This window comes from Schistocerca cancellata, chromosome 2 (genome assembly GCF_023864275.1).
Source record: "Schistocerca cancellata isolate TAMUIC-IGC-003103 chromosome 2, iqSchCanc2.1, whole genome shotgun sequence".
Lineage (NCBI taxonomy): Eukaryota > Metazoa > Arthropoda > Insecta > Orthoptera > Acrididae > Schistocerca > Schistocerca cancellata.
Window position 1 is genome coordinate 1,038,708,853 of NC_064627.1, and position 24,386 is coordinate 1,038,733,238.

Sequence of the window (24,386 nt, forward strand, 5' to 3'; positions counted from 1 at the left end):
TTTTCTACCGGATTTGTCAATACCAAATCTAATAAGGGAGGTTGTAAATGTTTTCTTATATTTTTGTCAGAATATTTTTTGTGAATTGTAATTTGCTTATATGTTCGAGAGTGACAGCATATTGATTAATATTAGCAGATGTGACGAAGAATATCAAAGAGACTGGTTACAAGTGGAAGCTTGTGTGTTGTGTGAAATGTCTTTGATGCTGGAGTCGTCTTTGACCATAGTCAGTCGGCAGTGAACTCTTTGTGTGTGATGGTGGAACAATGTACAGGTCCCCGTTATAATAATTTGCAAGTGACCAGCAAAAATGAGTTATTCTACTACTTTTTTACATAAACATCAAGAAGGAAGCACATTCGGAGAAATGGTATTTGAAGCACCAAAAATGAGGCAAACGCATTGAACCAGGACATTTCCGCAGCCGACGAAACAGCATTATGGAATCATACTTTCACTAGACTACTGAAACCCACACAAAAAAGTCAAATATCATCTTATAAACATCCACAGAAAAGTGAGTACTGTCACCAAATATGCTAAATTCAAGTATATAAAAATAGTGATCATATTTCAGTATGTAAAAGGAAAAGACAATATTGTGGCTGATGCATTATCTAGGATGCCAGTAGGGAAGAAGGATACTGACAGTAGTGAAAGCCATGAAGAACAAGTAAGGTGGTTTTATTTGCAGGAAGTGAAGGATGAGATTCTTATTAGGAGGATTTGTAAGCAAATGAGAAGGGAGCAGAATGAAGATCCAAATTTAAGGTTGGTTAAGCAGTATTACGATTCAGACAACATGCCAAAGGTTAAACAGTACTATACTATACATAAGGGGGGGGGGGGTTGTTTAAGAAGAAAAAATTGAATGATAAGGACTGGAAGTTAGGTTTTGCTGACCAACATGTTGATAAATTTATTGACTACTTGCACAAAAGTTATGGACATCATGGGACCAGGAAAATAGTAGCTAAGATACAGGAGACAGTAATATTTAACAACTAGTGGAGAAGGGTTAAGCAGAGGCTAGTAAGCTGTGATACGTGTCAGAGAGTAAAGACAACTGGTGTGCCATCAATAGGCTTAATTAGGAATGGACCTTCTGGGACCACTGCCTGCACCTACAGGAGGTTGTAAATATATTTTTGTTGTTTTGGACGTCATCTGCTTGAGCTCCAGTTGAGCACGTTGAAATTTTTTTGGATGTGGACAATCTGAAACTTTCCACTCGTTGGACTGTGATTTCAACTCCAGTTCAAAGTCTCTAATCCACAGTTTACCAATAGTGACGTTTCAACGTAAGAATCCTTGACCTTCACAGTTGAATCTTTGTTTGAGCAAAGTTGCAATGACCAGGACTTTCAGCTTCTCTTCCACAGTCAAACAGTGTGGGACCCATCACACTGAAATTTCTCCCTTCTTTAAGTCATTTACCAGAGTGTGGAATATTGATGGTGGATGAATTTGCATGGCTTCACAGAGTCCCTCACAATCCGCACTGCGATCTTCTTCCAAAGCATCTGCCGCATGTTTCACACTTCGTTCATCTGTTATGTTTTTGGCCTTCCAGGTATTTGATTATCACCTATGCTCATATGACCACCACGAAAATGATTAATCCAACATGAAACTGAATGAAGGTCCTCTGTAAACTCACCAGAAACTTCACTTAACACACAGTGGATTTCTGTCGGGTTTTTGCCCCATCATAATTTTCATTGTTGTTGCATCAAACAATTCAAAGTAGTATCAACCTGTGCACTATTTATGAGATGTCCCTCACACATTCATAACAGGCAAGTTATAATAAGAACACTTCTTTAACAACCAATGTAACATTTCCTGTCATTTTATTACAACCAATCATGCCAAAAATAAAGCATTTTCGAGAGATTCTCAATGTGCCAGTGCTTTTAAATGGTATATATTCATAGGATGTAAGTTGTAATATAAAACACACCAAATGTGAGCTTCACCTGAAATCCAATATGGCATTTCCCAACTTTGTACGAAATAGAGAGAAGGCCTGCATGTGATGTAGGTGGTGTTATTCCGTCTCACTGCTTCACATTCTAAATAATGTTCAAAATACCTAGCATGCTTAATATTGCTCTGCACATTTAGAAACACTACAAAGAGTGCTTTTTCCATGCTATGACATCAAAAACTCTGCACACTCAACGTTGGCGGTCGAATGCAAGGTCCATGTGAAGATGGCTTTAAGGCCCCACAACAACGTGGCAGTGACTCGTCACATAAAATAAAAACGAGTTAATCTAATACGACTGATACGAGGGTGACATAGATGAGTGAATCCCTTCCTCGAGGAATGGAAGCAGAGATGTCATGCAGCAGTTATCTCCTTGATAGTGCAGAGTGTATTAGAAGAGGTAGGAGCCCACCAGATTATGTTCCATCTCTGAGTGAAGAGAGATCTTAATTTTACTCACAAATCTGCACCTGCAGTCATCAAAGCAAACACTGGGTGAGTAATCGCTTCTCAAGCCAAATGTTCAGCCAGTTCGGGCCCTGGAATACCCACATGACCTGGGAAAGACAACTGAGCAGTCAGTGCAACTATGGTCAGAGATAAGATCAAGAATAGCACATATCACAAGATGGTAAGAGTAACATTAATCGAGAGCCTGGAGAATGCTCACCAAGTCACCACAAATTAAAACACTGTCGAGGGAGGTCTGTTTAATAAAATGTGGCACTCTCTTAATGGGACACTACACAGTCCTGGCAACAAACTAACTGGCAGGGGGTGTAAAAGCATATTGCTTCCTATCCACAATTTCAGAGCAGTCAGTGTACACGATGGTAGCACTCTGATACCCCTGAAGATCTGAAAGCAGGAGATACAGAAAGGTCATGGGAGCACAGACTTCCTAATTGGTGGTCTTGGTACTAATCAGAAGGTGTGTACAGGAAAACACAAGGAGCACATTATAAGGATGTTATGCGGAGGTTCCGTCAGAGGGCCGTAAGGTGCATTCCAACTGGTAATCCCACAAGATGGCCTGTATTAGATAGTTGATGCCCTCGCATGCAAAAAGAATTTGATCAATTTGATGATTAGGAAATTGTCAGATTGTGATTGTATGTGTGAGTAAGACTTGGTACTGTTTAAGAATAAAGATCCCACTAAAGCAAGGAGACTAACTATAGGACTAGCTGGAAAGGCACCAAAGGCCAGCCTTACTTTGTAATGATGAATTGGGTCCAACAATTTAAAAGCTGGAAGTGCCACTGGCAAGGGAAACTCCCCCTCAGATTTAGTGGTAAGATGGCCCAGTGAATAGCCCGTCAAAAACAGAACACTGACCAAAAGTGAAAACATGAAGAACGTGTACTGAACTGAGGAAAAGTAGCAAAATAAAAACAGTGGATGGTCCAAGCTTAACACATGCAACATTGAGCTAAAGGTAAGAGCCATGATTAAATGGTCACAGTGTTGGACTGTAAAGTGGGCAAGCCATGCTCTAAACTCCCTCCTATCATTTATTTTTAGTTTCTTCTTTTTTTCCCCCTTTTTTTCACAACATTACGAACTGTCCAAATGTTCACTGAAACGTTTCTTCTCTTTCTGTAGTCTTGGTGCTTGTCATACTGTACATCGATTATGGAATATGAGTCATGTGGCATGAATACATTACCATCGCAAGTAAAAGTAATGAACAGTGAATGCAGGCAAGATACCACACAGATGTCTCACAGAAATGAAAAACAACGAATAAACACGTATGAACTATGTTACTACAAATGAATTCAAGAGTCAAAAATTCCGAAACGAAATGCAACTTCAAAAATGTTACAAACATATGTTTTGATGAAGCACAGAGAAACTGTGTAATCATGAAACTGTTGCATTCCATTGTTGCAGCTTATACAAGGTTGAGTCAAATGAAAACCTTAATTTTTTTTTAAAATATTATTTATTGTGCAGAAGTGGTACAAAGCTGTATCACTTTTCAACATAATCTCCCCCATGCTCAATGTGAGTCCTCCAGCACTTACAAAGTGCATAAATTCCTTTAGAAAAAAATTCTTTTGGTAGTCTGTGCAACCACTCGTGCACCGTGTGGCGTATCTCTTCATCAGAACAGAACTTCTTTCCTCCCATTGCGGCTTTGAGTGGTCCAAACAAATGGAAATCACTTGGGGCAAGGTCTGGTGAGTATGGCAGATGAGGAAGACACTAAAAATGCAGTCTATGTTTGTTGCACCTGTTATACAGGCAGTGTGGGGCCTTGCATGGTCATCTTGCAAAAGGACACCTGCTGACAGCAATCCGTGTCACTCTGATTTGATTGCAGGCCGCAGATGACTTTTTAGGAGATCTGTGTATGATGCACTGGTGACAGTGGTACCTCTAGGCATGTAATGCTCCAAAATGACACCTTTTTCGTCCCAAAAGAGTGTCAGCAAAACGTTTGCTACTGATGGTTCTGTTCGAAACTTCTTTGGTTTTGGTGATGAGGAATGGCGCCATTCCTTGCTCGCTCTCCATTTCCGGTTGGTGGAAGTGAACCCAGGTTTCGTCCCCAGTAACAATTCCTGCAAGGAAGCCATCACTTTCTTGTTCAAAGTGCCGAAGAATTTCTTCACAAGCATCAACACATCATTCTCTCATTTCAGGAGTCACCCGCCATGGCACCAATCTTGCAGACACTTTGTGAAACTGGAGCACACCATGCACAATGTTGTATGCTAACCCATGACTAATCTGTAATCATGCTGCAATGTCATTCAGTGTCACTCAGCAGTTTTCCTTCACTATGGCTTCAACTGCTGCCATGTTCTGTGGAGTCACAACTTATTTTGCCTGACCTGGACGAGGAGCATCTTCCAATGAAGTCACACCATTTGCGAACTTCCTACTCCATTCGTAGACTTGCTGCTGTGACAAACGTGCATCACTGTACTGAACCTTCATTCATCGATGAATTTCAATAGGTTTCACACCTTCGCTACGCAAAAACCGTATAACAGAAAGCTGTTTTTCCTGGTGCAAGTCACAAGTGGGGCGGCCATCTTATACTGATACTGTGACAGTATGTGTGCATCTGCAATATGCTGCCACCTACAGGCCATTCTGCACGCTGTTTGTAGCACACTTACCAACTTACAGGATAACGGTGCGAAATTTCGATTTGTCATTACAAATTTAAGGTTTTCATTTGACTCACCCTCATATGACAAACTATTATGTTTCATCATTTCCTTGGAAGTGATCACATTCACATGAACACCTAAATCACACAAGGATGCAGCTCTCTGTCACTCACCAGGCAATAAAATTAGGTGCATCAATACGGGATTCCTTTCATATGACACACATACTGTCACTAACGTTGTGTATTACTCACCAGACGTGTCTTCCAGTGGAGGGTTTGGCTGACTTGTCATGTGGCATCAAACATTCATTCGAAAGCCACTTTCTGTACGCTGCTGATAGCAAAGTTGTGCAGAATCAACTTTCATTATAGGTCCCCTTCCTTATACCTCTCAGTTGTAAACGGTTGTTACATCACAAATTTGAATGCAATAAAAAAAAGAAAAGAAAAATACTGGCAGGAAGGAGCTTTAAACATGGCTCGCCCGCTTAGCAGCGCAACACCATGTCCACTTAACCACAATGCCATAGTCCTTTCACACTATGTTGCACTTTTTGTCCTTGGAGCATTCACTGTATCGATTTTGCTTTCTTTTTACAGTTCAGTACACATTCTTCCTGTTATCATGCTTGATCTGTTTTCAGTTTTTGATGGTCTGTCCAGGTTTACAACCTGAGAGGGACGTGATGGGGAGTTTTCTTTGTGAGCCATAAAACTGACAACCATCCTCCTATGACAAGACCAAAGCACAGTAAATGTGGGAGGGTGAGTAGTGTGACATGCATCCCCAGAGGTTTAGGCAAGGAAGCAGACAGCAATAACGTATCACATACAGCTAGTCTTTAGAAGAGAAATATGGGGCAGCTATGTCGGCTTTTTAGCAAAAAGCAGTCCCAAAAATAGAGACTGTGCAACACCGTACAAGCAATGGTACCCAGTTGTACTCCTGGGACAGAATGGACCACTTTATGATGACAAAAATGCCCAACTCAAGTTTTCATGGGAGAGAACTGGGAGCTATAGGAGACACGGGAGAGACTTGGAAGCTATAAGAAACACTGCAATTGTACATCCTTTGAATGACTCTTTGGGATTTGTGTTCTGCCAGGGCTATGGATTGGAAGCTATACTGCATGCAGAAATAGTTGAGTGACCAGTAGTCTGATGGTCACTAGCCCATGGATGGCAATGATAAGTCACCATGGAGCCCAGTAAGATGCTGTTTTCATGGACCTGTGGGGAAATAAGGGATGTAACAACTAACCCAAATTGGTGAATACAAATTAGTAAGGAGCCTCAAATGCCCAAGTCTTGGAGGGTAAGTAAATGTGATGGCACTGTGAATGTAGGTAAAAATAAAAAAACGAAAAAGAAGGATGCAATGACACGTTGGTCTTTAGAAAAAGCCTGCTGTATTGCTGTTTATAATCTGACAAGATGGTCAGTTGTTGACCGACCCTCCCATGTCGAGTAATGAGAATAGACCCTGTGATTTGAGAAGCCATCATTATTTTCTAATTGAGGAAACACATTAAAGACACAGAATCCCTGTTCCTCATGTCAAACCAAGCAAAATGAGAGAGTCTGCCTTATAACTAGGGATAAGGCAACACAGCACTGTGATGATGTGATGCATTACTGAAATCAGTTACAACACTGATTTGCATCACAGGCTTTCATGTATGGTGCCATGTATTGCAGCCAAATGAACCCGATTGTCATCCACAGCAACAGGCACTAATAATCAGCAATGTGGAAGGTGCCCTCTCCTCTCTTCTCTCTCTGCTGTTATGCGTAAGATGGCCTCATCCCTTACATGATTCTATACTGCTTGAAGCAGCCACCTTCTAACTTCTTGTGCACCATTTTTAACTTTTGACAAGGGTGGTCCTCAAATGAAGCTTACACTTCAGTTTTGATACTTCCATAGTTCTGCATCATTCCTATGGCTTTGACACAGTTTACAGCACCATTACAAAGAGTGAGTGTATCCTAATGGAGGAGGGGGAATCTTGCTTAACCTTACTTGTATGTAATTACTTACTATTTTTCTTCCCCTTGATGTTGAGTTGAATATCATAAAAGGTCTCTACTCTTGTAGATGTATAGTCAATGTTCTTGCATTTAATGAAAGACTGCAAAAGAGAAAGACAGTTGTAAGAACATGACTAGTACCAGAAGCAAAACAGTACAATAATAGTTGAAATACGAACCACCATCTTTCCTTCAAAGAGCTTTGGCACAGTTCCTTCAACACAGGTCCCCTTCATCTTACTTTCAAGTTTGTCCAACAGCTGGAAATAGTATAAAAATCAATACACAAAGATTAAACTAAACTATGCAAAAGCTTCTTTTTAGAACAAAACTTACCACACGTAGAAATTCTTGAACATCATGCTGCATGAAGGAGTCCAACGTCTCCCAGCCAAAAGATTTTGTTAGTTTCTTTGTACCAACAGGTTTGTCTGAAAACTGCAACTCATGGAATACTCTCTGAAGTGCTAGTGCTACACTTTTGCTTGAATCATCACTCTCTGTTGGCATTTTGTAAACAGCCTGTGAAATGAATTAAATTTCTGTACAGTAAAACCATTTGCAAACAATTACTGAAAGATAAAAGTAAGAGACTGAAAGCTGTCTCTGTCATTAAGACTCAAACCCATGGGTGGTAGATTCTAAAACAACTTTCTACCAGTGCAACCAAAAAGTTCTCAAAACACAATAAAAAAGTAGTAATTTGTCAGACTTTGGCTTCAGGAAATTGTCATCACCAGAAGAAACTGTTTCTTCCATTTTAGAGAGATCTTCCAGGGGTCAGTGGGAAGTATTTTCTTCCACCTAAACCACTCACAGTCAAAAACTATGCAAGAAAACAGTTCGACTTTGAGTGCTGAAAATTGCTGCCTTTTTCCCCAACAATAGTTAAAAAGTAGGGCATTTGATCAGGAAAGTAAAGCAATCTTCTTATCGCTACAGTTTTTATTTACAGTATTTATTTACAAGGACTCTCACTTCTAGATTTGTTAAAAATGGAAGCTAAAATTTGCTTTTGATTTTATTATTATTATTATTATTATTATTATTATTATTATTATTTCTGGCAATCCCCTGACTTTCAATCTCGCTTCAGAGGTGATGAGGAAACTTGTGAATGTTTTGCTATTAAGCTGTACAACAGAGAACTAAAGCCATCGAAGATCAACTGAAGCCATCAATAGAAAAGTGTGAAGTTTATGTCGTGTGTGAAATGGTGGTTAAAATTTTAGATGTACATTTAAATACTCCAGACATATTATTAGAAATAACAACACTGGACACTGCATGATGTAAACCCACCGAAATGTAATGGCACATTTAATTCTCTCCAGAAGAAATCAGGAACTAAAACTGATCATCAGACAAAGGAAAATGGGTGTCGTATTGGTTGAATGACAATGGTAAGAAATGCCAACAGGTTAGTATCGTTCTAAAGAAATTCACATTGTTTATTCTGAATGTGAAATGTACAGATAATAAAAGATGATGTAAAACAGTTTAAGAATTGATAAAAGATTTTGAAAACATTATTTAATGTCTCCTTTAGCTTTTTTCTGAGAATAAATAAAAGTCATTTACTTTCAGCAACACCATTTTGTGTGAATGGGCTTTACATACTGCTATCGGTATAGACACAAGAAATTGTAACGTCTCCTCACAAAATCACATCTAGAAAAAATAACAAGATTTGTGCAGAGAAAGGAGACAGAAAAGAAATGATGCAAACTGAAATAATTTAAGTGTTTGCTACAAATGCGAAGTATAACAGCACTAGCTTTTGTCAGTCTTGCATTTACAATGCACAGCCATCTGGGTTTGAAAAAGAAATGTGACCGACAACAATGTATTCAGTCTAAGGAGAAACCCATACGTACAGTCTGTCTTCACTTCCATAGTGATAAAAAATAATAATGTTGTTAATCAGTCTGGATGGTCCATTGCTATCTGTGTTACATATTTGTCTTTAATAATCAACTGAAAACTTAGGACTACTTGTGAAAAGATCAATGTTCTGCACCCATCCTTAAGCCTGGAAAAATGGGATATTAAAATGTTATATTTTTCGAGTGTCACACTTTTCTTTCATTCTGTGGCAACAAATTTCATCTCCTTCAAGGTTCTTAGTCAGGTCACAAAAATTCTACATCATCATCACCCATATTTCGCACCCATCCTGACAAAGATTTCACCCACTAGACGAATGTAATTCAACCATTAGACCAGAAATTTTTCTGTCAGTGGAATAAATTTTAGAACATTAACAGAGAAAATTATTAAGGGCAGATCACTGCAGTTTCCAGTCAATTACTGTGACAACATTCCCAATTTGCAATCATTAGTACATTATGAGGTTTCCCCTCCTCTGCTTCAAAATCTGAATAAATATAAATGGTTCTCTTCAAAAATATACCAATATTAGGACAGATTCATTCCTACCTCTGGCCCAGTTTTGTCCAAACATGTCTAAGTCGGCTCATAACTCTTATGGCTGTCACATGTTGTCCTTAACTGTATATTCATGATATACTACAAATGATATACACTTGAAATGTTGAACCAATATTTAACAAAGGCTGAAGGAAGCAAAAATGAGTTTAGGGAGTGGCATGAGAGGGGCATTCAATGAATCTGAAAGTAAAATTTGCCAACTGATCTACCAAAAATCCTAAGAATTTTTGGCCTTATGTGACATCAGTAAGTGAATCTAAATTATCAATTCAGTTGCCCAGTTACTACACTGGCACTGAAACTGAAGGTGAGAGAAAGAAGGCTGAAATACTGAGTTCAGTTTTCCAAAACTCTTTCACCATGGTAAATCTTAACAGTCCCGACTTTCATCATTGCATGAATGTCAAAATGGCAGATATTGAGATAAGTGATCATGGAACAGAAATGTAACCACAATCACTCCCAAGGCGAGGTCCACAGCAGTGGGAGTGACTTTTTGAAACCATCTATATGGTGATGTACGTTAATATATCAGCTATCACATCCTGGAGCCATTCACCCTGGTAGGCCCTCATTTGTGAGTTAATGACAAAAACCAAATAAATAAATAAAATCAGAATTTTGCATGGCACTTAGTAACATTAAAATAGTAGTATAGTATTGACTGGTTGCATGGTATAATGATTACGATAAGGCCTTGACATGTAGAAGGCTGTGGGTTCAAATCTCGTTAAGTACTTAAATTTTTTTTTTATGTTTTTAAATTTTTATCAAATTTATTTTGATCATTATTTTAATTCAGTTAACTATTTAAATGTAACTTTTTATTTCTAATTCTTTGTCACATCATTCTAATCATCATATCAACTTCATTTGCTCTCATTTTTCTTCCTATCATTCTTTTTCCAGTTTTAAACCATTGTTCATGTGATTTCAATTGATTCTGTGTGTTAATTTCAATTTAATTTCTTTTGTTTTATCACTGAGTGTATTTGTCCATGTTCCTGCAGTCACTATTTCTATTCCTTATTTTCCTTTAATTGTGTTTTACGTATAGTCCCTTCTTTCATTTAAACCTCCATCAGCATTATTTTGTCCGTAGTTCAATATGAGTTTAGGCTATGTTTTAAATATGTGTACAACGGTTAGCAGAAAAGGCCATCTTGTAATGAAAACTACATTTCACACTACTGCACAGTCAATATAAATAGATTATTTTTTATTTTGTTTTTTAATGTACAGACCAGCATTTTCTATTATTTAAATATTATAACAGATAAATAATCCACATTAAAAAAGTATGAGAACAAATGGAGAAATTCATATGGTGATTAAAATGTAACAAAGAAACAGAAGTTAAAAAAATTTCATTTAAATCAATTAATCGAATAAAAATGATCAAAGTCCGTGTTATGAAAAGGAGAGAATGCTAGTGACCCTACAATGGAGAGACAGTCACAGATAGGCACACGAAAAAGACTGTCAAACTAGTATAACCTTTCAGCCAGAAAGACGTCAATCAGAATTAATTACACACACACACACACACACACACACACACACACACACACACACACACACACACACAGAGAGAGAGAGAGAGAGAGAGAGAGAGAGAGAGAGAGAGAGAGAGAGACTTGGCGCCAGAGTTTAGTTAATAGAGTAGGGTGTACACACAGACAAGAAAAAAAAAATTCCCCATATCATTCCCAGATTTACCAGTTAAAAATACACTTTTCCAGATTGAAAAAAACACTGTAGCCCAGATGAAAGTACATTTTTCCCATGTTAAGTGACACTTACCTTAAGAACTGTAGAACTTGTCAGTCTTTTGGTAAAGGATTTACTGATCATCTTAGAGCTTCCCAGCACTTAAGGAAATAAAACTATGTAGAAAACAACATTTTTGGAAAGATTTTTAATGTGCTGCAACATGTACCATGCATATTTTTGCATCACTAAAGTATAACTATGAATTCTACCAAATAAATCATAGTAGCTTCCGAAGCAGTAAAATCGAGATCGTGATGTGCTTAAATAAAGCATCATAGCTTCTGAAACACTAAAATCGAGATGGTGATGTTCGTTAAGCAGCTAATCATAACTCACATCACATGATCTCACCAGCCAATGACAGCAGATATTCAGAGTATAGGACATGTGATGTAGCCAGCCAAGTAACATCACTGTTAAGCAGGGCAAAACACAAATAGGAAAAGTTAATGGTTTACATCATTGTACAACACACAGTATAGCGATAAGAAAAAATAAGCTTTCACATATAATTTTGGTTGTCAAACATTTTTTGCTGTTTTTTCTGAGGGTGTTGTTAGGCAGGATCTTAAGAGCATACCTCAAACTGCAGAAGTTGAATATTTTTCACAATCACAATTATAAACTTCCCTGCTGTGCAACGAATATTTCATAGGTTACATGGCTGAATACATGTTCTGTCCACTTTTCCATATAAAGGCCACTTACGTGTGAAACTGTTCAAAAACTCACTTCACTACACCCCCTCTTTTTTTTTAATGATAATTATACTTTTTTGCCATCATTAGTGAATAATTTCCTATCTCTTTAAGCTTGTCTTTTTTAGCATGTGTTATCCTTTAAGATACATCAGACACAAACGTGCCAGTAAAATTTTAAACAGTGACTTAAATGGCTGATCTCAAAGTGTTAAGTTTTGAATGAGGATCAAATGCTCCGAAGAATCAGATATTCATCACACATTCTCAAATGCAACATAATTTATCTTGTGTAAAATGAGATTTATTTGGAAAGCAATGCTTCTCAAACCAGCATCCGCAATATTCTTCCGTTATGTGTAAGAAACAAACAGTTGTGACATCATTCTCATGGAAAGCAGCCTTTTGTTACAAAGTATTGCACAGTTTTCCTCCTGGAGCCTTTGATACATTTTGCTGCCATCAGACGCTGGTGTGTGCACTGTGTTTTTTCATTGTAAATTGCACATTTTCTTTGCAACTAAATTTATTTTTTTGTTGTTCTCCCATTTACATTTTATTGTTGAGTATTATTCTGCAGTAGCAGGCTAATGTAAATTTTTTTTTTGAGTATCAGTCCCTGCCAGTCAAAGTTACAAAAATTCCCAGAATTCTAAATAATTCCTGGATATTTCCCGGATGAAGAAATGTCCGGGTTTTTTCTGGATTTCCTCGTTGTCACGGGTCGCATTTACCCTGAGAGAGGCTAATTGTTTTATACTGTAGAAATGAAAGTGGAACAAAAAAGTTAGTACCACTAATAACTGGCAAGACAATGCTTCAAAAATGTGCAGATGTTTCCATGTCAATAAATGTCTGATGTGAATGCATGGGTAAACAATCATATCTGAGCAATTCCTGTGTGCCTGGGATGAAAATGAAAGGTTGGACATTAGAAATACAAAAATCAATCTGTTTATTGACAATTATGTAGTACATCCCCAAGATAAGTCATAGCTAGGCAATATTATGAAAAGGAAAGTTTCCACCCACCATATAGCGGAGATGCTGAGTAGCAGATAAGCGCAACAAAAAGACTGTCACAAATAAATAAAGCTTTTGCAACTTTCCTTTTCATAATACTGTTACATTCCATTGTTTAACTGGATTTTCCATTGTTTATGTAAATGTAGTGTCTTTTCCTCCCAATTGTACAAGCCACTTTCAGCACTTGGCCAGGGCAATATAAAATGTGTCAAACAAAAATACGGAAGATTGTTGTACAGAAGATCAACAATAATTCCATAAACAGATTTTGTGAAAATCGGCTCTCACTGTTCACTCAAGAGATCCAGAGTGTGAGACATTAACACTCATGTTGATGCCGTGGTCCTTGACGTCAGGAAAGCACACGATGATGTGGTTGTCTATAAGATGGTAGCAATGTCAGATGATTGTACCAAACTACAGGAGAGCCACAGAAGACTGAGGAGTGGTGCAGGAACTAGTAGTTGATCCTGAACATAAATCAATGTAGCATATTGCACATAAATAGAAGAAGAAATCCACTACTGTACAACTTCATATTTAATGACAAGTAGCTGGAGATGGTAACTACGGTAAAATACAGGAGTAGACAAACATATGGAAACACCAAAAACACAGCACATTACCATGGCTATCAAAGTGTAAGAATACTGTTGGCATTTAAACAGCTTCCAGTCATCTCAGAATGGATAGATACACATCCTGTTTGGTTTTCAAGATGAACTTATACCAATCTTCCAGCAAAATGATAACAAGTTCAGGTGGTGGTGACTGAGTTGGATAGTGATCTCACATAACTAACTCCAATGGGATTCCCTACGAGATGCTTTCAGTCACTTTCTATGGGTGATCCAGCACTTGATCTCAAAATCTTACAAAAGCAGTGATGAAACCATCACTATATACATCAAACTGTTTCCAAGAGTGAAAACAATGTTAAAGTGTCACATTTCAAAACTTCTTTTGTGCAACTTCCAGTTCACACCGGCATCTAAAATTAAGAGCACTAAATTTTGAACTTATTGGGAAGTTGACCAACAGTGAAAAAAATAACTGTCAAACATTTGGATATAATAAGTTTGACCATTCTTTAGTATCCTCACCACCAGCGTTGCAATGGAGGCAGAGCAGGCTAGTGCTTATGTGGAGTTCAATTATCGCACACCTCGCCTTGCACATCGTGCTGAGTACTCAAACAACAGTCATCCACGTCAAGGCTGGTTGCTGAAGCTAAAGGGACCAAACTGCAAGGTCATCAGTCCTTTCATCCTACATGTATTGAATCAGGAACAATCCTCAGAAGAAGGATACAAGATGCAAATTGTGGGTAGCCTGACTGTAAGCAAGATGCAATAAGACAGAGATAAAATCAAGGAGAAGTAGAAGGGGGATGAGAGGAAGTAAGGTGTGTGAGTTTCTCTGCCCAAAATGCAGTTGGGAGTCACCGGACCATGATGTGAGGTGGGGGATGCACCCTCTGTATTCCACCAGCACCACCTCACCATTTGTTACCCCATGGAAACAAGCAGTACAAACAAGATGATAAAATTTTAGGAAGATAAAACATTAGAAAAAGCAAACATAAAACAACAAGGAGAATAAAAAGGTGGGAAGGGGAGGGGCCAGGCCAGATCGCTGAGCAAGGGTCGCCATGGGACACCTGGGCCAAAGCAGGTGAGGGGTGCCCCTCCAACCCTTCAGACGCTCAATGTGGCCATACAGTGCACCATCTCACAGAGACAAGTACACACCACCTTTGCAGATGAAACATAAAACCAGGTCAGTGGCTTTGACGTCGTCTGCTAGCACCAGAGACAGTGTGTCAGGGTGGTTAAGACATTGCCACAAAGCAATCAAATTTGTGCATTCTGGTGATGTGGGAGCCACTGTTAAGGCAGGCACCACATCAAATGTAAGGTGGGTCCTCACATCAGAGAATATGGCTGTGGGTAAGCCCCAAGTGGCCAATACACAGCTTACAAATGACAATGGATTCCCTGGGAGAAGCACGAAGGGAAGACTGCCATTTGGTTGTGGTCTCCTTTATGCCCTCCGCTGGTTTCGCGGGTCCAGGGCAAACCATTCTGAGCCCACTTCTGGGAACCCCATTTCCAAATCAGCATCCTGGTATCCAACTTTGCCATATCGTCAGCATGTTCATTCCCTGAGGTCCCAACATGTCCAGGGGTCCAAACAAAGACAACTTACAGTCCAGCTTGATGAATGTCAGAAAGAAGATCCTGGATGGTCAAGACTAATTGGTGATGAGGATAGGACTGGCCTATAGCTTGATGGCTGCTCAGGGAGTCGCTACGGATAAGAAACATTACCAGTGCAAGAATAAGCATGGCTATGGGCTCGTTTGATGGTCACCAATTCTGCAGTGAAGACACTGCAGTCATACGACAAGGAGCATAGTTCACTGCAACTTGCATGTGTGTATGCAAAAGCATTTCACCCCTCGACTGCTGAGCTGTCAGTATATATCACTTTTGAACTTGGAAATGCATTGTAGACAGCCAGGAATAGGTGGTGAAACACCACATGGTGTCAACTGAATCTTTTGATCCTAAAGATAAAGCAAGACAGATCGGAGGTCACAGTACACAACATGGGGCATTCACGATTGCTCCCTGACAAGATGCAACACTAGGAAAAGTTGGGAGTTTAGAGCAGAGACACTGTAGTCAAACTGCAATTGTGATTCCAGTTCTGATCTCTGTTGTGGGAGGTAGGCCTCTTTACTAGGAAAAAGGTCACAATAGTTTGGATGCTTAAGGGGAGGTTTACTATCTTTGGCCCGAAAAAAGCACATTCTTTGAGAATTTTTTTTTCTTGGGATGCGTTATAGATATCAATGTCAAATTTGGTCAAAATCTTTATTGACATTTCCTCTACAAACTGGAATTTTTGTGACCGGAAATGTCAAAGAGGAAAGGCAGAAGTGCCATCAGAACGAAACAAAATTTCCATGTAGACCTCCACGTGTGGAATGTCACAGGTCAGCCGGCTCATACGAAATCAAAACTGAGTAGTTGTTAGCAAAGTATATAAGATTCTTTAGGGAGTTGTACCTGCTTAAGTTATTTGGGCCATAGGCAACAAAATGACGGGCCATTTGAAACAAATAGGGTTTTTTCATCGATTTTCCGACTTCGTCGGCCAAGTAAAAATATTTATAGTTGATGGATCGGAATAAAAGTGGTGCAACTCTTAGACAATTTAATTAGCTTCATCGGAAATAAAGAATCATGCCAATTGGTTTAGTAGATTTGAAGTTACCATACCATGCGATAAAAAATGTCATTTCAAGAAAAATGCATTTGAAGTTTTGACTACATATAAATGCAATATTGTGCAAAGTACGTTCAATCTGCTATTCGGGGCCCATAAACTAGTCCTTCCTCTCCCTCATAGACGGCGTTCTGCTCAATCTGGGCCATCCTGCACTGCTCCAGAGCCGCTCGTACAGCCGGTGACAAGCGGTTTTCGGCCGCTTGAATCTGGCGGCCGTCTGAATACTTGGCGAACTGCATCGAATAGAGTTCCAGGGTGATGTCCATAGTTGTCATGGTCTTCAGAATTGCTGAATACCCATCGTTGAAGCTTCTCACTGCCAGGAAAGTCGCAATCTCCACAGTCTTCGCAGTAGAATGCAAATGCTTGGGGGTTAACTTCCAAACACACGCATTCAAACTTTCATTTGAATTTTGTGTGTTTCCTCCCAAGCACTGGTACAATAACTCTTCCCCCAAAAGAAAAAACTGGTGCGTGGAAAAGGCCGATTTCAGACAGGTGTATTTTTTTGTTCAACCGCGAATAACATTTCCGTTCCATATTCGGAAAAACGATTTCAGGGGTGGATTCTAAACACTTATGGATCCAAAAATGCAATTTAAAAAAATAGATTTTTTTGAACCAACAGATAGTAAACCTCCCCTTAAGGGAGCTGCAAATGTGTATAGTATAACTGAGTAGCTGTTACTGGCAGCTGATCCATAGTGTAGAGACCCCAGTCGACTGTTCATAGAGCTAATTCGAAAGGCTCCTGTTGCAAGTCACAGCCCACAGTGGTACACTGGGTCCAGTGACAGCAACACTGAGGGTGATGCCAAACCATATGCCAGACTCCCATAATCACGGCGTGACTCCCATAATCACGGCGTGACTCCCATAATCACGGCGTGACTCCCATAATCACGGCGTGACTCCCATAATCACGGCGTGACTCCCATAATCACGACGTGACTCCCATAATCACGACGTGACTCCCATAATCACGACGTGACTCCCATAATCACGACGTGACTCCCATAATCACGACGTGACTCCCATAATCACGACGTGACTCCCATAATCACGACGTGACTCCCATAATCACGACGTGACTCCCATAATCACGACGTGACTCCCATAATCACGACGTGACTCCCATAATCACGACGTGACTCCCATAATCACGACGTGACTCCCATAATCACGACGTGACTCCCATAATCACGACGTGACTCCCATAATCACGACGTGACTCCCATAATCACGACGTGACTCCCATAATCACGACGTGACTCCCATAATCACGACGTGACTCCCATAATCACGACGTGACTCCCATAATCACGACGTGACTCCCATAATCACGACGTGACTCCCATAATCACGACGTGACTCCCATAATCACGACGTGACTCCCATAATCACGACGTGACTCCCATAATCACGACGTGACAGAATCAGGGCTTTGTAAAGCTGCAGAACAATAGTGCAGTCTGCATCCCAACTGGTGTTACTGAGGGTAGCAAAGCACCTTTGCTTAAGGTGGCAAACAGGAAAAGCAATGTCAGCCGGGCATCAATGACCAGTTCCAAAAAGCGGCAAGTCTCCACCACAATGAGATACTGGTTGTCAAGGTAAAGTTCTGGTTGTGGACGATCAGTACAACAGCGAAAGAAGGGTATGACATGAGTCTTGGAGGCAGAAAACTGAAAGCCATGGGTGAGGGCCCATAACTGTGCCTTTCAAACGGCGTCCTGCAGTCTGTGTTCAGCAACACAGCATGCAAAAATCATTGTCATACGAGAAGGGTTACACTGAAGACCCCACAACTACTCTTAGACTATTGATGCCCACTAAAAAGAAAGGGATACTTAATAGCGAGCCCTGCAGGACCCCCATTCTCTTTGAAAATTGGGGGCAGGGGGGGTGGGGGGATGGGGTGGGATGGAGTACTGGGTACCAGCCACCAACTTGAAACTGGAAAGTAAAGTCCGACAAGAAGTTCTGGACAAAAGGTAGCAAGGATGTGGTGTCACCCTGCGATGTCATAAGCCTTTTGTAGGTTGAAGAAGACAGCAATAAGGTGGTGTTGGTCAAAAGTTGTCTGGATGGCAGACTACAGGCGAATCAAATTATCAGCAGTGGAACAGCATTGGCAAAAACCACCCTGAGACAGAACCAGAAGGCCCTGACAGTCAAGTAGCCAACGCAGCCGCTGGCTCACCATGCGTTCAAGCAACTTACACAGAACATTGGTGGGACTAATTGAGCTAAGCTGTCCATCTCTACAAGATGCTTCCCCGGTTTCAGTACCAGGATGACTGTGCTTTCTCGCCACTGAGATGGGAAGTCACTCTTGCTCCACAAATGATTGTAGGTGGTAATGATATGTTGCTGACAGTGTGTGTGAGCATTTGGTTGTGGATGCTGTCAGGTTCGAGTGCTGTATCAAGAGAAAGGTCTAGGGCACTGAAGAATTTCAACTCACTGAATGGAGCATTATTGGGTTCCAGGTGGCATGCAGTGGAAGATAAGTGCAGTCACTCCATCTGGTCTTTAAGGAAACGAAAGACAGGGTGATATTTCCCAGAAGCATAATGTAGAGCAAAATATTCGGATACGGCATCTGGGTCTGTGGAAACAGCTTTGTTCAATGAAACATCAAGTACACCTGCAGAGGAGTTTTATCTGTAAAGGCATCTGATCTTCACCCAGACCTAAGAAGGAGGCGTACATGGTCCATCTGTTGAAACCTACTTTCCCAGCATTTTTGCTTATGTTGTTTTATTAAGTGGGAGACCCGAACAAGGAGTCTTTTAAAGCCAATGACGTGGTCGATCAATGGATGCCGCTTAAGGCACTGGAGAGCCCACCAATGATCTCTAATAACCTTGGTGATTTCTGAGCTCCACCAAGATACTACCTTCCGATGGGAGGATCCCAAAGAATAGAGGACCACTATGTCAGCTGGCAATAGAATGGCTGCTGTTGCATTCTGGACATCCTCGTCAATGCCTCCATATAGCAGTTAGCTCAGAACAACAGTGGCGACTAAACCATCCCAGTCGACTTTGTGGAGAGCCCATCTAGGCGTGCACCCAGGGGAGTGATGCTGAGGGATGGATAGGAAGAGTGGGAAGTGGTCGCTACCACACACGCCATCATGATGCCCTCGAGTGGATGGATGCAAGAAGATCAGTGCAGCAAATAAAAAGATCAATGACAGAGTAAGTTTCATCTGTGACAGAAAAGTGTACACCTCGTCATTCCAAGTTAGCACGTAGTTCATCGTCAAAGTGCAAGGGGTAGGGTGGTCCCAATAGAAAATGACGCCTTCAACCATGTTTGGACCATCATGGGCAGTGATCGTCACCAGAATGTTGCCCAGCTTTTCACAAGCAAGCAAAACCTCAAAACCTATGACTGGGCAGAGAATACTGTTTTAATCAAAACTGACCCATTCTTCATTTTCGAGGTGGCTGCAACTTTCCCACACTTGTCCCCTATAGTCTCTGCAAGAATAAATGCTTTGTGACCAAAAAAGAATCCCCATTGGAACACTGGGGGAGCTTTTCTCTGCCTGTAGCTTGGCAAGACATTCCTCATATGGCATACCCAGGGAAGGAAAAAATTTGGGGTCGTATCTCTCTCTATTGAGTGGGTTCTTTCCTTCAGATAAGACTGCTGGGCATGTATGACCACCAGCAGGAGAAAGCCTCATCTGGTTCATATGCTTGTCATCTACCACAGTGCCACCCATTCCAAACGATGGCTCTCCCCATGGGCACCACCCAGCCTCAGCAACAGCTAATGGGCACATACTCCTTGGCAGACACAGGGAGGTATCAGGTCAGGCACCAAAAGTCTGAAATCTGCATGGTGTGGGGCTACAACCATGCAATATTTGATGACCCACCCCAAAATGGGATGGCTACTGTGCTTCATTTTGAGCATATTATTTTATTGGAAAGGAAGGTTGCTAAGATGGAAAAGCACAAAGGTGGAACAGACAAACATTGGGCATCCTTCCTCTCATGATCTGCACTTCTGAAAAATTTGAAAAAGTGGTGGCAGGTCAATTCCAACATGGGGCACCATGTATTTATTAATGAAAAGGTGTAGGAAGCACCGGAAGTCAAATGGAAAACTAGGGTCCTAAATCATGTTCCAGGTCAACGCGGGGTCTACAACAGAAAAGCCAACTGATGGAAAGGCAGAGGGGAAAAGGGATAATGGAAGTATAGGCTCACCGCACAGAAAAGGAAGTAGTGTTGCCAAGGCTTGGTAACCAAGCACATACTCACAAAAAGAGTTTTGAGCCCACTGAAGGGGCCACCCAAGCCACCCATGCTGTATTATCATGCATGTCTCTACAAGGCTTCGGACTTTCTGCTTCCCATGGATTGACTCACATGGTGAATTTTCCTCTCCTCTCATGCAATTAAATTCCATGGTCATTATCAAGCTAATGTTGGCCTGTGAAAAGCACGCACTGACAATGTAGTGTAGTGGTGCAGTCACGCCAGTGTGGACACTAAAGTGGCATTGAAGAGCATTCTGTTTTCCTAGTGTTAATTTTGGGCTACCATGGACCGGGCATTTCTACAATGCTGGCAGGAACAGTTACGCCTACAAGTATAGTGGCAGCACTGGCAGATGAACCAGAATGCAGAGTTGCTTCACACCCTTGTCCCACTAGCAGTGAGCCAGACACCCGCCTGTTGCATAGTTTTCTTCTCTGCCCCTGCTTCTGTTTGCTAGCTTCGATGAGTCTAAGTTCAGATGGGAGAACTAACTGCACTGATTTTACTGCACTGCGAGGTACGGTGTATTGCTGATGCAGTATTTCGAGCACCAAGCCCATGTGGTGGCACCACAGCTGCAGTTTAATGAGCACCACAAATGCACTGTTATTCGAGCAGTTTATGTGCTCTGCTCCCTGTTTGGCTTCTTTCACACCACCAGGTTAACCTTTAACCCTGGCTTGTGGTGCATCCCAGTATGACATTGGTCCATCACAACCCAGATGGCGCCAAACATCTCATCGCCTATGTAGCGAAGCAACTTTCTGGCACAGAGCATAATTATTCACACATTGAAAATGAAGCATTAGCTACTACTTTTGGAATTAAAAAGTTTCACTTTTTCTTGTGTGGGGGCGAGGTTCCTTCTCCTCCTCACTTATCACACACCATTAGTTCCCTTATTTTTCCCTTGTTCCAAGCTGCCCGATAGGACTGCCCACTGATTGCAGAGGTGGGCCCTTTTTCTCAGTAACTATTGCTGTGACATTCATTACCACTCCACCGCCTAGCATGCCAATGCTGATGCACTCTCACCGTTTCCAGTGGGGCACAATACGGAATTCAATCAGCAGAAGGCTTTCGTGTTCACGCTGGATGATGCCTCACAATAAACCCTGTCGGATTTTCTACTGACAACACGAGACATTGCAGCTGCCATGGCTGCTGACCTGGTTTTCATGAAAATCATTTCGGCGGTCCTGACCAACTTACCAGAGCACATGTCTTCAGGTGCGAATCCAGTATGGGGTGCATTTTTCTCCTACATGACTGACTCATGTTGTCCAGGAGATATTTATGCCTGACATGTAGGAGGAATGCAGCATTGCACCCTTACATACTCCAGTTACTGCATGTATTGCACAGGGGTGTGACTCGCACGAAAGCATTGGTACGACATCACATCTAGTGGCCTGCGGTCGATCATGACATCGAACGTCTGGTGCAGGCTTCCAGGGCTCACATACAGAACCAACCACACAGCTGCACCACGGTGCATTTCTATTTCATGTGTCAATTTTTGGGTAGCATATCGTCATCAGCGGTTGACATATTGTTCTATTTCTCGTATGTATCCAAGTTGTCCTCCATGTCGTCCAGTGCCACTGTCCGTTATTTTTGCCACAGAAGGATCCACCAGCATCCTTCCATTTGACTCTCGTGTCTGGTAATGGCAGGCAATTTCTGTTGCAGGAGTCTGAAGACTATTGGCCCATTCCAAATGGCTTCTAACTCCAAGGCTGAGCACTTCATGTGTATATTCAAGACCCAAATGAAGAAATCGGTGTCTGTCTCTTCCCACAACCACACATTGCGAGTTTTCTAGCTATGTAACAGAAGACGCTGGTTGACATGCAGTCTGGCAAAATGTTTGCACGGGCACCAGCCAGGGATTCTGCTGGATTTGCTGCACTCTGAACTGCATGCCACATACAACCGTGGCTTTCCGCATTACGTTCGCCAGGTTACCATTTGGGATTGGTCCTTTGGCCAGTGGCAGGAGCAGCTGTCATGTGTCGTGGTGCGTCACGAAGATCAGCAGTAGTTTGTGGTGGATGCTGGTACAGAGCAAATGACCCGCCATGCAATTTAGTTGTGTGCGGTTCCTGTTGGGATCTCACTGCATTGGTCTTCCCGTCTGCCAGGCGACAGGGTTGGTCACAACATAGTTTTGGGTGCAGGCTCCTGCCTGCAGAGGCGTACTTTTCTGTTGCTGATCCCCCCACCCCACCCGATCCCCCAATGTCTTCCCTTCAACCTGCAGCCTCAGGCCCCAGTGAGGTGCGCACATGTCTGCCCATGGATTTTGGTCTGTCCTTCACCTCCTCAGTGCTGATGGTAGTGGCCTCGGTTCCACTGCTGCTGGTGAACTGCCTGTTCACTCAGCCTCTGTGACCTTCCAACAGAAATCAGCCATGTCAGCATTGCCTCATTCAGTGGTTGATTCGCTGCCAGGTTCTCAAGAGGCCCCTCTGGTTCTGTGCCGGAGGTTGTGGCCCAAGTCTGCCCACTTTCGTCCCTATATGGTTTTCTCTGGGGGAGAGGGATTCAGTATCCCCACCAGCGGACATCACAATGGTCGCAGATGAGTTGGCCTGGGTAGAACTGCAGAAATCTATGATGGAGGGTGCACACAGCACATAATATAGGCAGACCTGCTGACAGAAATCTTTACTTGTGGCTAGCCATAAGCCAAGCAAGTCAGTGCTTACACGGATGATGATGATGATGTTATTATTATTATTATTATTATTATTATTATTATTATTATTATTATTATTATTATTATTATTATTATTTCTTTCTATTCTCAGATGTTATGTCTGGTCAAAAATGGACAGTGACGTGGACCTTGATCAAGCGTGACTTCCTTTTAACTGTACGGTATATGTTATATTGCATTTAGGAACTTTCGGGTCATTGAACATGTATCAATAATTACAGATTTTTGTAGTTGTATATATATGTTTGGATGTAGCTGTATTGCATTGATGTACTGGTGGATATTGTGAGGTATGACTCCTGTAGTTGATAGTATAATTGGTATAATGTCAACTTTATCCTGATGCCATATGTCCTTGACTTCCTCAGCCAGTTGGATGTATTTTTCAATTTTTTTCTCCTGTTTTCTTCTGTATATTTGTTGTATTGGGTATGGATATTTCGATTAGTTGTGTTAATTTCTTCTTTTTATTGGTGAGTATGATGTCAGGTTTGTTATGTGGTGTTGTTTTATCTGTTATAATGGTTCTGTTCCAGTATAATTTGTATTCGTCATTCTCCAGTACATTTTGTGGTGCATACTTGTATGTGGGAACGTGTTGTTTTATTAGTTTATGTTGTATGGCAAGTTGTTAATTCCGGGTATCTGGTAATAAATGTTGTGTATACTTGTGATCTGTATCCAGTTGTGTTGGTTCCTAGGTTTGTTGCTTGGTAATAACAGAACATGAGGTGTCGATTAACTTCATCTGACCATCTCATCCTCTGTCTTTGTTTTCCTTCTAGGGTGGTTGCAGGAAGCATATCCTGCAAAACACCTCTATTTGGATTTAAATCATTTTCCAGTTGGCTAGCAGTGTTGTTACCATTGTGGGCAGGCATAGGGTTCAAGCGTCGTCCCCGACTATGACGGCGCTTGTCCGAGGCTTGTTTAGTTCTGCCCTGAACCAAGTAATCACACTAAAAGGGGGGTTAGC

At 41.2% G+C, this 24,386-nt stretch overlaps 1 protein-coding gene across 1 annotated transcript in view; it reads right to left on the bottom strand.

The window, feature by feature from the left end:
- Nucleotides 1-24,386, bottom strand: part of LOC126163012 (ubiquitin carboxyl-terminal hydrolase 7) — a 230,674-nt gene that overhangs the window by 155,436 nt on the left and 50,852 nt on the right. The window contains exons 7-9 of the mRNA XM_049919876.1: nucleotides 7,497-7,682; nucleotides 7,340-7,420; nucleotides 7,171-7,261 (exon numbers count right to left, since the gene is read on the bottom strand). Of these exons, the coding sequence (XP_049775833.1) occupies nucleotides 7,171-7,261; nucleotides 7,340-7,420; nucleotides 7,497-7,682 (358 nt within the window). The remainder of the gene's footprint in view (nucleotides 1-7,170; nucleotides 7,262-7,339; nucleotides 7,421-7,496; nucleotides 7,683-24,386) is intronic.